Below are 18129 nucleotides of genomic sequence, written 5' to 3'. Positions count from 1 at the left end.
TCCTTGAATTTGCAGCATCACATGGACTCCTCTTCTCCTTCCTTCTTCTTCTCCTTCCTCTTCTTTTCTTCTTCCTCCCCCCTCTCCTCATCTCCCTTCTCCTTCTCCTCTTCCTCCTCTCTTCTCCATTGCCTTCTATTTATATATTGCAAACCTTTTATTCTTATAGTCAGTGGTCTTGTAAGGGGGCCCTTTAAAAGCATATTTTTAAGATGACAAGGGCAGTGATTTGTATAAGCTATTTGAATCATTTGTGTAAAAAGTTAGAAAAATCCTATTGTGCTATTACACTAATTTATTCCAATGGTATTGACTTACAGAACTCAGTTGCAGTATATGTAAAAATCTTCTCTCTCATCTATGACTATGACTTCTTTATTTAAAAACTTTTTTATATAAAATATTTTGTTTTTAATTGACACAGAATAATTGAATTATTTTTCTTGAATTGTAATGTCTGACTATTTATTCTCTGTGGCTTTCTCTATTCCAGCTCTATATTTTCCCCTCTGTCCACTTAACCCCACTCAAATTGCAAATGCTGAAACCTTAGTGACTGCCCTCTGTCAAACCATTCTTGTTCTCTTTTTTTCATCTCATCTTGTCTTTGTCTTCCTAAATGCCTTCTCTATCATTAGCATGAATGCTGGTTTAGAAAGCCTTCCTCTCTGTTTATTTTATTTATTGCTTTTATTTAAAAAATAAATAGATACAGGGTCTTGCTATGTTGCCTAGACGGGTCTTGAAGTCCTGGCCTCAAGGGATCCTCCTACCTTAACATTTCAGAGTGTTGGGATCACAGGCCTGAGCCATTGTGCTTGGCCCCTGCTTTCTGTTTCTACATCTTTCACTGAACCTCTTTTTCTTGTTCTGCTCCATGTTGTGAAATTTGGTGCTGTCTTCCTGCTCTAACTTTACTTTCTGCTTGCCTGTATTCTTCTTCAGTGGGGCTTGGTCATGGTTGTGCAGTGATCTTTCATCCCGGGTCAGGTTCACCCCCCTCCCCTGCCCGGTAGGTGAAGGTGCCTAGTAAGGACTTTTTGATGACAAAGATGATGACTGTTGACTGATAACAGAGATTGATCACCCTTGTGTAGTTTAAATTGTCCCAAGTTTAGAAACCAAAGTCATAAAAAAACAGTTGGCTGGAGATATTGGACAACTTGATTGTTAGATTTCTGGAAAGTTCTTACTTAACCTGAAAAAAAAATCTGGGAGATTATTATTTTTTTCTAAGTTTTTTTTTCAGTATAAAAATAGTGTGTGCTTATCATAGAAAACTTGAAAAATAAAGAAAGTAGAAAGGAAGGAAAAATTAAATTAAATTATACTACCTCAAATCAATCATGGTTAATATTCAGGTGCATTTGCTTCTGTTCATTTTTCTATGTAAAACATATAATAGGAAATACACATAACTAAAAGGTCTTTCTGTAAATGTGGATGCTCACTTGATTTCACTCACTGTGCGCTAGAAGCTTTAAAATACTATAAAAATATTAACAGTGTTATTTCCATGTACTGAGACCATCAAGTATCTGTTTGTTTTTGTAGTGATCCTCTTCTTATCTAATAATTTTTTTGTCTTAAAGTCTACATAGTCTGTTAATGTCGCTAATGCAGAATTTGCCATGTATATTTTTCTGCAATTTTCTTTGAACTTTTCTTTGTTCTCACATTTTAAGGGTCTCTTATGAATATCATATAGCTTTAGTTATTTCTTTTGTACTCTGACAATCTTTGTTTTTTAAGCAAATTTAATGTATTTTTAGGAATTGTGATGATGATATCTGAACTTTTCTGTATCTCCTCACTTTGTGCTATTTGTCTCACCTTTTCAGTGCTTCTTTTTCCTCCTCTCTCACCTCTTACATTTTTTGGATTAATAGTTATTTTTAAAATATATATTTAAATGGCAGATTGTAGTTTATAAAAATGGCTGCAACACCACAATAATTGCTCTTATTCCACGTTTTATCCAAAGTGACCTTGCCACTCTCCATTAAAAGGTAGAGATTATTTTCCTAGTTCTTGAACTTTGGCTGGTCCTGTGACTGCTTTGAACAATAGAACAATGCAGAAATGATACTGTGCCAGTGCTGGGGATAGTTTTTGTTTTTTAATAGACTTGATTATTATTTTAATTAATAAACTATATTTTTAAAAGCAGTTTCAGGTTTACAGCAAAATTGAGCAGGAAGTACAGAGAGTTCCCATATGCATCTTCTTCCAATACGCGCACAGCCTCCACGACTATCAATATCCACCACCAGAGTGGTACATTCCTTACAACTGAGGAACCTACATTGACACATCATTATCACCCATAGTTTACCTTAGGGTTCATTCTTGGTGCTATATCAAGTAATTTTTTACAATCTTCTTTTCTTTTATATATTTTCTAAAATTTCCACAGTAAGAAAAAAAATTAAAAGTCAAAAAATCATCTGGGGATCCAGACACTCAGAGATAGCTTCAGACTTTTTCTAAGCACATTTATACTTTTTTCTAAAAAAGTGGGATTTTATTATATTTACAGTTTGTTAACTCTTTTTTTTTAAATTTAGCAATACCTTATGAATATCTTTCAATGCCAGTTAGTATTTTTAAAATCACCATTTAAAAATTACTATGTAGTATTCCATTCTATGTATCATACTGTACTCAACTAATCAGCAATCATTTGTTATTTAGGTTGTTTTCAGTGTTTTCTGTTATAAAATACATCATGATAAGCATTTTTTTTTTTTTTTTTTGAGACAGAGTCTTGCTCTGTTGCCCAGGCTGGAGTGCAGTGGTGCAATCTTGGCTCACTGCAACCTCCACCTCCTGCGTTCAAGCGATTCTCTTGCCTCTGCCTCCTGAGCAGCTGGGATTGCAGGCGTGCACCACCACGCCTGGCTAAGTTTTGTAGTTTTTTTAGTAGAGACGGGGTTTCACCATGTTGGCCAGGCTAGTCTCAAACTCCTGGCCTCAGGTGATCTGCCCGCCTCGGCCTCCCAAAGTGTTGAGATTACAGGCATGAGCCACCATGCCTGGCCTGTGATAAGCATTCTTGAACGGATACATATTTGCCAATGATTTCCTTAAGCTAAATTCCTAGAATGGGATTCCTGAGCCAAAGAAAATGTTTATATTTTAAAGTTTTTCCTATAAATTGCCAAACACTCCTTTGTTGGTTTACTCTCCTGTTACTCAAACATGAGCAGAATGTTGTTTGTCATACTCTTGCCAATCTTAGTATTATCATGCTTTACAATTGTTGCTAAGTAACAGGCTTAAAAAAGTCAAATCACTGTTGTTTTCCTTTGAATTTCTTCAATTCACGGTTTGGCTCAATTAAAAAAACAATACTCTATTGGCCATTTCCTGTTTCTTGTTGATCACTTACCATGTAATGTGCAAGGATTTTAAAATTGTTTTATTTTTATTTTTTGACAGAGTCTCGCCCTGTCACCCAGGCTGGAGTGCAGTGGCATGATCTTGGCTCACTGCAACCTCCGCCTCCCGGGGGTTCAAGTGATTCTCCTGCCTCAGCCACCCGAGTAGCTGGGATTACAGGTGTGCGGTGTCACTCCCGGCTAATTTTTGTATTTTTAGTAGAGATGGGGTTTTGCATGTTGACCAGGCTGGTTTCGAACTCCTGCCTTGGCCTCCCAAAGTGCTGGGATTAAAGGCGTGGTGCAGAGATTTTGACTGCTGTAACTTAATAGAATTTACCCTAATGAGATATTTCTCCAATATTGGTATTTAGAAGGACTTTTTCATTCAGGATGTTTGAAGATAACAAAAGGATTCCTTGAGAATGTACATCTCTTCTCTGGGGTGGAGATGGTAGAAATATTCTGCCAGATACTTGTCCCAGGTGTGCCTGTAACTTGAGGAGGGCTCTTCTGGCCAGAGCTCATTGTCTTTTTAAAATCTGAGCAGTCCAGTGTGTATTCTTTCCTTCTGCTGGTTTAAAATTTAGCTTGCCCTTTGGGTAAAAGTCTGGGCCCAATAATCCTTCCAGTGTAAGACGATGAAACACCATTTCCTCTTCTTCTCCAGTTTGCGGTGGGTTGGGGTGAGGATGATTGTGAGTGAATGAAAACGAGGGTGTGAAGGTAATTGATGGCAGGTGCCACACAAGATAGAATGTGAAATTCCAGTGGCTGAACACATTGAAGTCTTATTTCCACTCATGGAAAGTCTAATGAAAATTGGGTAGTCCTTCTGCACACATGTTAATAGTCAGAGCTATTCACACGCCCCTCCTTGCAAATGAGACTGGGAAATAGAAGAGCACATGGGCATTTTGTGAGCACTCACGTCCCTGTCACAAGAGGGCAGGCTCTCCTCACTGAATCATTTCATGCCCATACCACGTGGGTTGAATATACATGTGTTGTGAATGTTGAACACCGCCCGCATATATTTAACATTGTATTAATCTTACGAATCATAGATATATGTGTGTGTGTGTATATATATATATATATATATATATATATATTTATGCTCAGAGCTTTGTGTCTCTTTCCCTTATCATCATTATCATCATCTGCAGCTGCAGCAGCAGTAGTATCAGTATAGCATCGCCCACATTCTCGTAGTGAACATTTATTCCATTCTTGGTATCAGCCAGTCTTTGTGCTAAGCACCTCACATGTATTAGTTATTTTAATTGTCAAATGCAGATACTACTATCATCATTATGTTACAGGTATGAACACTGAGGTTCAAATAAATTAAGTAACTCATGTCTGACCCCAGAGCTGGTATTTTCAGCTACTGTAATATAATATTAGCCTCTGTATTAGTTTCCTAGGGAAGACACACATTATCAAAGACTAGGTGACTTAAAACAACAGAAATTTATTCTCTCACAGGTCAGGAGGCCAGAAATCCAAATTCAAGGCATTAGCAGGGTTGGTTCCTTCTGGAGACTCTGAGGGGGGAATCTGTTCCATGCATCTCTTTTAGCTTCTAGTGGTTCCCATCAATCCTTGGCTTCATTGGCTTGTAGACACATGCCTCCAATCTGTGCTTCCATCCTCATATCACCTTCTTCTCTATGTCTCTGGGTGTCTCTCTGTTCCTTTCCTCTTGTTGGGAGGATGCTAGTCATTGGATTCAGAGCCTACATGCAGTCAGCATAATATCACTTAATCTTTACCTTGATTACATCTATAAAACCCATATTTGCAAGTAAGTCACATTCTGAGGTTCCAGATGAGCATGCATTTTTGAGTGATACTATTCAGCCCATTACAGCCTCCTATATTTTATTTACTGAAGAGCTCCCATGTTGCTATGAATCTTCTGAACAGTACCTTTGAATGGGTCCACAGTATTCTATTTCCCTATTTGTGGACGTTTAGGTCAGGGAGGGCCGTGCTAGCACATAGAACCTTTGTCTAAGTTACACAAATGCATCCTCTTTTCTGGGCTGGCTGAAGTGCCTGGCTCAGTGAGCTGCACAGAGGCTGGCTTTAACCCCTTACTTACCCCCTTTGCCAGTGTTCTTTGTACAGGACACAACTTGCACACTGGACAGGCAAGCCCGGGTCTGAGTATATGGAACCTGCTTTTCTCTTTGTTTCAGAGTAGGGCACACACAATGTCTGAATTAAAAGAGTCACTAGAGATCCTTTTCTCCAAATACCTCCTTTACACAGAAGGAAAAAAAATTGTAGTGTTTTATATTAATATGTTGTTTACTGATTCATGAAGTATAGTTGAAATCTATTATTTTTCAGTCTCAGTAATTTTTAAATTTTAGTCTGGAAATTTTGACTAACTTTGCTACAAACTAGGATAAGGTCCCCAATCTCTTGACTTTCTGCAGTAGTTTTAATTACATCATGCTGATTCAAGTAGCACCTTGCTTCCTATTTTACATTTAGCTGTGACATAAGCATTATTTAAAAATGCTTACTATCAGAGATGTATTCATCTTTTTATGTCTGAATTCTTAACTTCTGAAACTAAAGCTTTCTTCCTTTCTTTTGAACTTTGCTTTGAAGAATATTTTTTGGCCAGATAAAATAAAATATAAGTACTATGTTTTAAAATTAAAACGATCACCTTTCTGCATATCTTTATAAATATTCACCCATAACTGTAGTACTTTGGTTCCTGTGACAAGTTTGCTATTTTAATAGTGCACATTTCAAAGGACAAAGGAGGAAAAATATGACATCTTCCTTTCCTTCAATTTAAATAGCTTTTTTCTAAACACTTATTTTAATTTTCTAGAGAAAAAGTTTAATTTATTTTCTTTTCTTTTTTCTTTTTTTTTTTGAGATGGAGTCTCGCTCTGTCACCCAGCCTGGAGTGCAGTGGCGCGATCTCAGCTCACTGCAAGCTCCACCTCCCGGGTTTACGCCGTTCTCCTGCCTCAGCCTCCCGAGTAGCTGGGACTACAGGCACCCGCCACCTTGCCCGGCTAGTTTTTTTTTTTTTTTTTGTATTTTTTTAGTAGAGAACGGGGTTTCACCGTGTTAGCCAGGATGGTCTCGATCTCCTGACCTCGTGATCCGCCCCTCTCGGCCCCCCAAAGTGCTGGGATTACAGGCTTGAGCCACCGTGCTCGGCCCAATTTATTTTCTAAGGCTTAAAATAAATGGAATAAAGAAGAAATTAAGCCAGGTGTGGTGGCTCATCCCTGTAAAACCAGCACTTTAGGAAGATGAGGCAGGAGGATCGCTTGAGCTCTGGAGTTGGAGATCAGCCTGGGCAACATAGTGAGATCCCCATCTCTACAAAAAATAAAAAGAATTACCTAGGCATGGTGGTGAACATCTGTAGTGCTGGCTACTTGGGAGGTTGAGGTGGGAGGACCACTTGAGTCTGGAAGGTCAAGGCTGAAGTGAGCCACAATTGCATCACTGCACCCCAGCCTGGGCAACAGAGTGAGACACTTTTTCAAAAGAGGAAGAAGAAATCAAGGCTATATCTAACTAGTAGATTGAAATTCTCAGCACATACTTTCTCCACAGATACCATTGTGGCCAATTGTGTAAGATCCTTGATGGTAGGAAATGCATCTGACTCCTCTTTACGATCCTTCACACAATGCCTATCAACATGGTTCCCAATAAATTCATGTTGATTGAATGAATGATACAACTGCCATCTTTCCTTGTCCATATCCATTCTGCTCTGGCCACCCTAACTACCCATTCTCTGAACACAGGGCCCTCCTTCACATCTCCATGCCCTTGCAGATGTTATTTCCTCTGCTAGGAGTACTTCTTCTCTAGTGATGCCTTTGGCTAGATCTTCCTCATCTTTTAAAATCCACCTCAAGTGTCACCTCTTTTGTTAAGCATTTCTCAAGGCCAGGATGGTGCCTCATTCATCTTTATGTTCCTGGTGGCTGGCAGAGAGTCAAAGTTAACTAAATGTGTAGTGAATGAGCAAGTGAATGAAGAGAAGGGACAGAACCAGGATTCCACAGTGGATAAGAGCATATATCTCTATCTATCTATCTATCTATCTATCTATCTACACATACATACACACACACACACATGTATAACCTGAATTCATTGCCCTGCTTCTTGACTTACCACTGTATGACCTATGTCAGGTCGTCACACTGTTACCAGTTCCAGTGTTACCACTCTGGGACTTAGTTTTCTTAGTTGTAGAATGAAGATAATGATAGTACTTGACTCAAAGGGTTCCCTGTGAGAATAAAATGAGATCTTGTACATAAAGTCCTTTGTCTAATAAAAGCTAAATAATAGTCAATGTCAGCAGAATTGTTCTATAGTTTTCCTTTGATTGTAATGGAAATATTCAGTGTTGGCTGAAGCTGGCTGACCTCAGCATGATGGTATCAGATGGAAATGTTTTGATTGGGAAGCCAAAATGCCACCACCGCATTTTCTTCCAAACTAAAGAAACTCCAATAAAGCAAAATCCATGTAACTGGAAAACACTAGTTGATTAGGATTTCCTAATACTTGAGTTCTAAGAGAAAGAGACAAACCACACGCACAAACCTAATAGAAGAATATTCCTAAGTGTAAACACCTTGCAAGTAACTGCGAGGGGATAACTCTAGAATATCTTCAGACTAATAAATGTTTATTCCTTAGCACAGGGGCGAGTAGCCATCTCAGGAACTGAATTCAGCTCACTCATTGGTGATTTGGCTTGACACTGTGTTTTGAAAAATTCAAAATGGATGCCAACATGAAAAAAGAAACTATATAGAAATTTTTGAATGCATAATAATTACAGTAATTAATGTAATGAATCTCCATGTAACTTATTGCCCAGCTTCAATAATTAGCAGGACTCTGTCATTCTGTTTTATCCTTCCCCTCCCCTAATCCCCCCTCCTTTTTTTTCTTTTGGCTAGAGTATTTGAAAGCAAATACCAGGACATCATACGCTTCTTTTTTAAAAATTTGCATTTTATTTTAAGTTCAGGGGTACATTTACAGGCTGGTTACATAGGTAAATGTGTGTCATGGGGCTTCGTTGTACAGATTATTTCATCACCCAGTTATTAAGCCTAGTACCCATTAGTTATTTTTCCTGATCTTCTCCCCTCTTCCACCCCTCACTCTCCAATAGGCCCCAGTGTCTGTTGGTCCATGTGTTCTCATCATTCAGTTCCCACCTGTAAGTGAGAACATGTGGTATTTGGTTTTCTGTTCCTGTGTTTGTTTGCTAAGGATAATGGCCTCCAGCTCCATCTATGTTCCTGCAAAGGACATAATCTTGTTCTTTTGATGGCTGCCAAGTATTCCACGATGTATACATACCGTATTTCCTTTATCTGGCCTATCATAGATGGGCATTTAGGTTGATTTCATGTCTTGCTATTGTGAATTGTGCTGCAACGAACGTATGTGTGCATGAGTCTTTAGATATATTTCACTCGGAAATATTTCAGTGTGTATCTCCATCAGATAAAGACTTTAAAAAATATGTAACCTCAATCATTTATTACAACCAATAAAATTAAAATTAATTTCTTAATATGATCTGACACCCAATCTGCGTTCGGTCTTCCCTGATTATACCAAAAAGTCTTTTTTTGTTGTTTCAAATAGTTATTTTGTTTGAATCAGACCACAAACTACATTTGTTGGCTACATGTCTTAAGTCTCTTAAAGTATAGCAGTTCTCGTCCTTTGTTTCCATGCCATTTACTTCCTGAAGAATTTTAAAGTTGATAAATAAATATGAAAACATGGATTTGTGGCTCCTTTTGAATAAATGAGAAGAGCTGGCAGCACTGGTTTATACTCCCATAAGGCAATACTTGGCTGGAGCTGAGTAAAGGCTGTGAACTTTAGACACTGCAAGTTTTCTACAGTCCACACCAGTCCCTATTGTACCAACTAGTATGACTCATTTGTGTTGCCTGCCTAGCAGCGCCAGTGGGCTTTGAGCAGGCCACCTCAGCCCTACGTCTGCTTCTGATAGGCAATGAGAACTGATGCTTGAATGATGATCTTAAAGTCCTAAACCCTTTCTAGCCATTAAGTAGATGCTTAGTTTTGTGCATTACATAGCTTAGGTAGGAATGTAAGCGAAAACATTTAAAGATTTTTCAATGAAGACTTGAATCAACATTTTTTAAAAAAAATTCTAAGTTAACTTGACACTTTATGAACTGGCATCTCTCTTTTCTTGAGAGTTCCAGTTAATCTGCTTTACTGCCTTCCACTCTGTAAATATCCTTTTCACCTGTGTGAGGGTTTGAGCCTACAAAGACCACTGGACACGATGTCACAAGACCCAGACTTGAGTCCTGGGCCTCTATGAGCAGTGGACCATTATTTTGCTTCTGTGGGTCACCTATGCAGAGTAGAGGTAAAACAGCCTGTCTCTCAGAGTTGTTGTGAAGTTCAAATAAGGTAACAGATGTGAAATTAGTTTGTAAACTGTATAGCTTTACGCTTAAACAAGATATTACTAGGCATAAGGATATACTGAATTATGCATAACATCCTCTTTCATGCCTCTGTGCATTTACCCTGCTGTTTCCTCTCCCTGAAATGCCCTCAGGAATTAATTGTTAGTCATCTGTGGTCCCTAAACACTTTATGCCTGTTTCTTTGCAACATTTGTTACACTGTGTTAAAGCCATTTGTTCACATCTATGTCTTTGGTGAGATTCTGAAAGTAAACCACAGTTTATTCAGTGCTTGGCATACAGGTAACCCTTAGTAAATGTTGGATTAGATAGATTTGAATAATTACTATCTGTGTGCCTATCTTGAAGGACAAAGTCCATGTATATACAGTTCTTTAGGTATGCCATCTGGTAACTGACCAGTCTAATGACGATGCCAACGATGAAATAGTCATGAAAATGGAGTTCTGTATTTTTAATTTAAGAAAATGATCAGACTTCTTGAGTACATTTTTTGCATTGTATTTTTAAGCCCATGAACAATGAAGGAATCTAGATGTAGAATATCTATCATTTAAAAATATTTTTTCCTGCTGGAGAAAGCTTAAGCTTCCAGTCATAGTTCTTGGCCTCAGTTCTCTGGTTCTCCTGATTAACTTAGAGCTTCTTGCTCCTTTACAGCTGGTTTGCCATCCACCCGGTCAGCATGAACAACAGTAACCATCTTGTAAACAGTGACAATGTGGGCTATGCATCTTACCTGCTTGAGCAAGAGAAGAACAAAGGATATCTACCTGGGCAGGTGAGAATTTATATCATTGAAAGTTTCATCTTGATTCACTGAGTGTCATCATTCATACTGCGTTCAGAATAGGTGATTCAAATCTCCAGAATAAAGTGTCATCATCAATCTCACATATTGATATGCTTGGATAGAGAGCATTTACCATCCTCCCTAACGTGGAAAGAAAAATAAAAAATGAGTACTAATCCATTTGCCTTTTTTGTTACATAGTCCTTGTATTAATTGCTTCATAAAGTGATTAGTTGAATAAGGAAGGGCAAAGTTCAAGATTTTTGTAATAACAGTAGTTTTTGATTAAACTGAAAATATGACAAACTGTTGATATTTACTTACTTTTGTTTTTAGAGCTATACAGGGATTAAGCGCCATTTTATTTTTATTTTTATTTTTTTGAGACAGAGTTTCACTCTGTCACCCAGGTTGGAGTGCAGTGGCATGATCTCAGCTCACTGCAACCTCTGCCTTCCAGGTTCAACCAACTCTTGTGCCTCAGTCTCCTGAGTAGCTGAAATTACAGGTGCAAACCCCTATGCCTAGCTAATTTTTGTATTTTTAGTAGAGACAGGGTTTTGCCATATTGGTCAGGCTGGTCTTGAACTCCTAACCTCAAATGATCTGCCCGCCTCGACCTCCCAAAGTGTTATGATTACAGGCAGGAGCCACTGCGCCAGGCCCAAATTCGGAAGACTATATAATGGGATAAGAGTCCCAGGCCCTTACCTACAATTAATATTCCCTTATAAAGATATTAGCTTCCATTAACATTCAGCCTGATCATTTAGCTCTGTCTTTGTTTTGTGTTAGCAGAATAACTGAGACTGGATAATTTATAAAGAAAAGAGGTTTTTTTGGCTCATGATTCTGCTGGTTGAAAAGTTCAAGACTGAACAACTGCATCTGGTGAGGGCCTCATGCTATTACCAATAAAATAAAAATTTTCTCAGAATATTGTACATAAATAATGATAGAAAACAGAAGAGGAGGCCGAACGCAGTGGCTCACACCTGTAATCCCAGCACTTTGGGAGTCCGAGGCAGGTGATTCATGAGATCAGGAGTTTGAGACCAGCCTGGCCAACATGGTGAAACACCATCACTGCTAAAAATACAAAACATTAGCCGGGCATAGTGGTGTGTGCCTATAGTCCCAGCTACTTGGGAGGCTGAGACAGGAGAATTGCTTGAACCTGGGAGGCAGAGGTTGCAGTGAGCCAAGAGCGTGCCATTGTACTCCAGCCTGAGGGACAGTGTGAGACTCTGTCTCAAAAAAAAAAAAAAAAAAAAAGAAAAAGAAAGAAAGAGGAACTAGGATTTGCAAAGAGTTCACAAGTGAAAGAGGAAGCAAGAGAGGAAATACTGAGGAAGTCCGGCTGTTTTTTAGCAACCTGCTCCTTCAGGAACTACTGCAATCCATTCCCTAGAGAGTGAGAAGCCACTCACCCTGTGGGAGGGCGTTATTCTATTCATGAGGGATCAGTCTCTTCCTACTAGGCTACAGCTCTCAACAATGCCACATTGGAGATCAAATTTCAGCATGAGTTTTGGCAGGAGTAAACCACATCCAAACCAAAGCAAGCTCCTTTGTTGGCAAAACTCACTCTATTTTCTCACTTTAGCCTGAATTTTAGAGAAGAGAAGAGATTTTTCTATTTATGATCACTGCCTGAGTGCTAGGCACTATGAAATAAATTATCTTTTTAGTATCAAAGAAGATTTATATCTCTAATACTTAGTTACCTCTTTCCCTAAGAAAATTCGAGGCATTTAAGGTAGAATAGTAGAGTGGTTGGGTTGAGGCAGAGACCTTGCATGGCTCTAATTAGGTTGAAGAGAGAGAGAAAAGATACACCGAGGGCAAGTCCAGATGGTGGATGCTGTGTTTAGTTTCATTGTGCAACAGGAAAGTCTGTATTTGCTTTTTCCTGTTTAAGCCAATAGCATATTTATTTTTAAAGGGCAAATGGATCTCTGAGCTCCAGATAAAACACAATAGACTAGATTGACTGGTCAGCATTTTGTAGTTTGTTATTGCACACAGTGTTTCTGGTTAAAATATTTCTGTTTGAGGCATAATTTGAAACTCTCCCACTTGAAACAGCTTTGTTGATAATTCGAATATTTTCAGTAATAATATGTATACTGATTGTAATGCGAGCCTTTACAGGAATAAAAGGTTTTCTCAGAATATTTTTTTCTGGATTTTTTTTTTTTTTAATTATACTCTAAATTCTGGGATACATGTACAGAACGTGCAGGTTTGTTACACAGGTATACCCATGCTATGGTGGTTTGCTGCACCTATCAACCCATCATCTACATTAGGTATTTCTCCTAATGCTATCCCTCCCCTAGCCTCCCACCCCCCGACAGGCCCCAGTGTGTGATGTTCCCCTCCCTGTGTCCATGTGTTCTCATTGTTCAACTCCCACTTATGAGAACATGTGGTGTTTAGTTTTCTGTTCTTGTGTGTGTTTGCTGAGAATGATGGTTTCCAGCTTCATCCATGTCCCTGCAAAGGACGTGAACTCATCCCTTTTTATGGCTGCATAGTATTCCATGGTGTACATGTGCCACATTTTCTGTATCCAGTCAATCATTGATGGGCATTTGGGTTGGTTCCTGGTCTTTGCTATTGTGAATAGTGCTGCAATAAACATATGTATGCATGTGTATTTATAGTAGAATGATTTATAATCCTTTGGGTATATACCCAGTAATGGGATTGCTGGGTCAAATGGTGTTTCTGGTTCTAGATCCTTGAGGAATCACCACACTGTTTTCCACAATGGTTGACCTCACTTCAAACTATACTACAAGGGTACAGTAACCAAAACAGCATGGTACTGGTACCAAAACAGATATATAGACCATTGGAATGAAACAGAGGCCTCAGAAATAACACCACACATGTACAGCCATCTGGTCTTCAACAAACCTGACAAAAACAAGCAATAGGGAAAGGATCCCCTATTTAATAAATGGTGTTGGGAAAACTGGCTAGCCATATGCAGAACACCGAAACTGGACCCCTTCCTTACACCTTATACAAAAATTAACTCAAGATGGATTAAAGACTTAAATGTAAGACCTAAAACCATAAAAACCCTAGAAGAAAACCTAGGCAAATACCATTTAGGACATAGGGATGGGTAAAGACTTCATGACTAAAACACCAAAAGCAATGGCAACAAAAGCCAAAATTGACAAATGGGATCTAATTAAACTAAAGAGCTTCTGCACAGCAAAAGAAACTATCATCAGAGTGAACTGGCAACCTACAGAATATTTTATATCCTCTTTTTATTGTCTGCAAATGATTTTGAATAGCTTACCAGAGTGGATTTAATGTTTGCATTTCTAATGGCAGTCATTACAGGAAATAAGAAAGAATAAAAGGCAACTTGGTATTTCTTTCGTCAGGGGCCATTTGTAGCAGCCTTTGCTTCATCAAACCTAGGAGATGTGTCCCCCAACATTCTCGGCCCACATTGCATCAACACGGGAGAGTCCTGTGATAACGCCAATAGCACTTGTCCCATTGGTGGGGTAGGTAATTATGGCACATGAAATCTTTGTTTTTGCATCTCAAATACATTTTATATTTGAATATTTAAATACCTTGTCTTCTAGCATACACTGGCCTAGTTCTTCCTAGCATCTGCTCTTCTCAAAAGCACCTGTCCAAACCCACTAAATTTTAATTGAGTGAAGTTATACTTTTCCATTTGAGTGACTGTTACGTTTTTTGAATGATGAGACAATTCAGTAACTGTCAGAAATTAACTTTACCCTTCCCCAAACTTGGACAATCTGAAACATTTTGCTTTGGCATTTCAAAAGTCACAAGTTTGTACTAAAAACTGTCTGCCTGAGACATTTCTCATGGATTATACAGTTTACAGGATTTTTCATATAAGACCAAAATTCCTTTTCCTTTTTAAAAAATTACAAGCAAAAAAAAAAATTGCTGTAAAAAATTCAAATAATGTGGAAGTGCAGAGAATAGTAAAAAGTGAAAGTCCCTCTTCACCTCCCTTTCCTCTATACTTTGCTCTTCCCAGAAGTTACTATTCTTATACCTCCTCCTATGTATTTATCTATGCATTTATAAACAACATTTTATGACTTATTTATGGATTTTGAGTTTTGTATCCAGAACTTCAGTTTTCCACTTAATTTGTCTTAGAAATCTTTCAAGAGTTTACAATGAGTATATCCAGATCTGTGTGATATGTTTTAAAGACAATAAGTAAGGCTATACCACCATTTATTTAACTCCCACAACGTTCATTTGGCTTTGTCTTCAACTTTGACATGAGTAGTAGATGCTACTTTTTGGGTTCTTATTCTTTGTGTTTGTAGAACATTTCTCCTGTGATAATGCTTTTTTTGTATACTATTTCTGGAATATTTATTCCATCCCAGTCAACTCTACCCAATTGGGTTAATACCAGTATTAATAAGGATATTTTTTTCTTATCGACTTTTTAAAGCTCCTAATATACTAAAGTCTTAGTTTTGCCAAAATAGTACAAACTTTTCCTAAAGTTTATCAGTTGTCTTTCTGTCTTATTTATGCCTTTTGCCCCCTATGGAAATTTAAGATGTTTAAGCTGTCCGATTTAACTAAGCTTGTTCTAGATAACTTTCAGGAGGGTCTGCCCATACCCTCATACTACAAAATATGTTTATCCATATTTTCTTTTAGTAATTTTTGATTCTACTTATAATATTTAAGTGCTTGATCAATCTCAATTTTTTTCTGACATAAGAAGTAGGAAATAGGGCCAGATTTGTTTATTGATTTTTTCCCCCAGAAGTCCAGCTAGCTGTTCCAATATAATTTTAACTGAGTTTCAGTTTAAGGTGATCATGAGTAAGAATCAGAGGCAAGAACAAGCAAGTAGAAAGATGTGCAGTCAATAGAAAGACCTGGCTTCATGTCCTAGCTCAGATATTAGATACCTGGATAATCATCAACACATCTTTTAACCTGAGCCTCAATTTCCTTGTTTTTAAAAGAAAGGCTTCAGAATAGATAATTTCTAAAGACATTCACTGTTCTAATTCCAGGTATGATTTTGTCTTTATAGTCTGTACTTTGAGAGACTACCCAAAAAGAACTGCTAGAATGTGGTTTTAAAAATCTGTTTGCTTAGATTCAGTTATAATTCTTCATTCCTTAACATAATTGCTTACTTGGCCAAGAATGCATCCTATCTTATTTTGTTCCAGTCTAACATGTGCATTGCTATGGGACCTGGACGGGATATGTTCGACAGCACACAAATTATAGGACGGGCCATGTATCAGAGAGCAAAGGTAAGCCATGGGCCTCGCTCCTTTCATCTTCATTTAAAATTGTCCTTTAAAATCCATTGACATGGTTCATTAGGAAGTTGAATATTGTAAAGAAAACAGCAAATGCTCAGGTTGTGCTGGGGAGTCTGGAAGAGGTCAGCTTGGGAGGTGGCCTTTGCAATCCACACGGGAACCTCTGTCTGCCTGCTCAGGTCTGACTTCTTATAGGAAGTACATTTATTTTTTTTTATTTTTATTTTTATTTTTTTTAATTTTTATTTTTTTATTATACTTTAAGTTCTAGGGTACATGTGCATGACGTTTATATCATGTATAACTCCCCAATGCAATCCCTCCCTCCTCCCCCCTCCCCATGATAGGCCCCAGTGTGTGATGTTCCCCTTCCCGAGTCCAAGTGATCTCATTGTTCAGTTCCCACCTATGAGTGAGAACATGCGGTGTTTGGTTTTCTCTTCTTGTGATAGTTTGCTAAGAATGATGGTTTCCAGCTGCATCCATGTCCCTACAAAGGACGCAAACTCATCCTTTTTGATGGCTGCATAGTATTCCATGGTGTATATGTGCCACATTTTCTTAATCCAGTCTGTCACAGATGGACATTTGGGTTGATTCCAAGTCTTTGCTATTGTGAATAGTGCCGCAATAAACATACGTGTGCATGTGTCTTTGTAGTAGAGTAATTTATAATCCTTTGGGTATATACCCAGTAGTGGGATGGCTGGGTCATATGGTACATCTAGTTCTAGATCCTTGAGGAATCGCCATACTGTTTTCCATAATGGTTGAACTAGTTTACAATCCCACCAACAGTGTAAAAGTGTTCCTATTTCTCCACATCCTCTCCAACACCTGTTGTTTCCTGACTTCTTAATGATTGCCATTCTAACTGGTGTGAGATGGTATCTCATTGTGGTTTTGATTTGCATTTCTCTGATGGCGAGTGATGATGAGCATTTTTTCATGTGTCTGTTGGCTGTATGGATGTCTTCTTTTGAGAAATGTCTGTTCATATCCTTTCCCCACTTTTTGATGGGGTTGTTTGTTTTTTTCTTGTATATTTGTTTGAGTTCTTTGTAGATTCTGGATATTAGCCCTTTGTCAGATGAGTAGGTTGCAAAAATTTTTTCCCATTCTGTAGGTTGCCTGTTCACTCTGATGGTAGTTTCTTTAGCTGTGCAAAAGCTCTTTAGTTTAATTAGATCCCATGTGTCAATTTTTGCTTTTGCTGCCGTTGCTTTTGGTGTTTTAGACATGAAGTCCTTGCCCATGCCTATGTCCTGAATGGTACTACCTAGATTTTCTTCTAGGGTTTTTATGGTATTAGGTCTAACATTTAAGTCTCTAATCCATCTTGAATTAATTTTCGTATAAGGGGTAAGGAAAGGATCCAGTTTCAGCTTTCTACTTATGGCTAGCCAATTTTCCCAGCACCATTTATTAAATAGGGAATCCTTTCCCCATTTCTTGTTTCTCTCAGGTTTGTCAAAGATCAGATGGCTGTAGATGTGTGGTATTATTTCTGAGGACTCTGTTCTGTTCCATTGGTCTATATCTCTGTTGTGGTACCAGTACCATGCTGTTTTGGTTACTGTAGCCTTGTAGTATAGTTTGAAGTCAGGTAGCGTGACGCCTCCAGCTTTGTCCTTTTGACTTAGGATTGTCTTGGCAATGCGGGCTCTTTTTTGGTTCCATATGAACTTTAAAGCCGTTTTTTCCAATTCTGTGAAGAAAGTCATTGGTAGCTTGATGGGGATGGCATTGAATCTGTAAATCACCTTGGGCAGTATGGCCATTTTCACGATATTGATTCTTCCTGTCCATGAGCATGGTATGTTCTTCCATTTGTTTGTGTCCTCTTTGATTTCACTGAGCAGTGGTTTGTAGTTCTCCTTGAAGAGGTCCTTTACATCCCTTGTAAGCTGGATTCCTAGGTATTTGATTCTCTTTGAAGCAACTGTGAATGGAAGTTCATTCCTGATTTGGCTCTCTGCTTGTCTGTTACTGGTGTATAAGAATGCTTGTGATTTTTGCACATTAATTTTGTATCCTGAGACTTTGCTGAAGTTGCTTATCAGCTTAAGGAGATTTTGGGCTGAGACGATGGGGTTTTCTAAATATACAATTATGTCATCTGCAAA

General features: G+C 38.2%; 1 protein-coding gene across 2 annotated transcripts in view; it reads left to right on the top strand.

Annotated features, from left to right (window-relative positions):
• Window positions 1-18129, top strand: part of ASAH2 (N-acylsphingosine amidohydrolase 2) — an 86161-nt gene that overhangs the window by 24482 nt on the left and 43550 nt on the right. For both annotated transcript variants that reach the window (XM_033215380.1, XM_033215370.1), the window contains 3 exons: window positions 10547-10667; window positions 14090-14215; window positions 15905-15991. In XM_033215380.1, coding sequence (XP_033071271.1) covers window positions 10547-10667; window positions 14090-14215; window positions 15905-15991 — 334 coding nt within the window. The remainder of the gene's footprint in view (window positions 1-10546; window positions 10668-14089; window positions 14216-15904; window positions 15992-18129) is intronic.

Source organism: Trachypithecus francoisi, unplaced genomic scaffold, assembly GCF_009764315.1.
Source record: "Trachypithecus francoisi isolate TF-2019V2 unplaced genomic scaffold, Tfra_2.0 Contig00586, whole genome shotgun sequence".
Taxonomy (NCBI): Eukaryota; Metazoa; Chordata; class Mammalia; order Primates; family Cercopithecidae; genus Trachypithecus; species Trachypithecus francoisi.
Note: the sequence above shows the minus strand (reverse complement) of the source record. Positions and strands in the feature narration are given on the sequence as shown.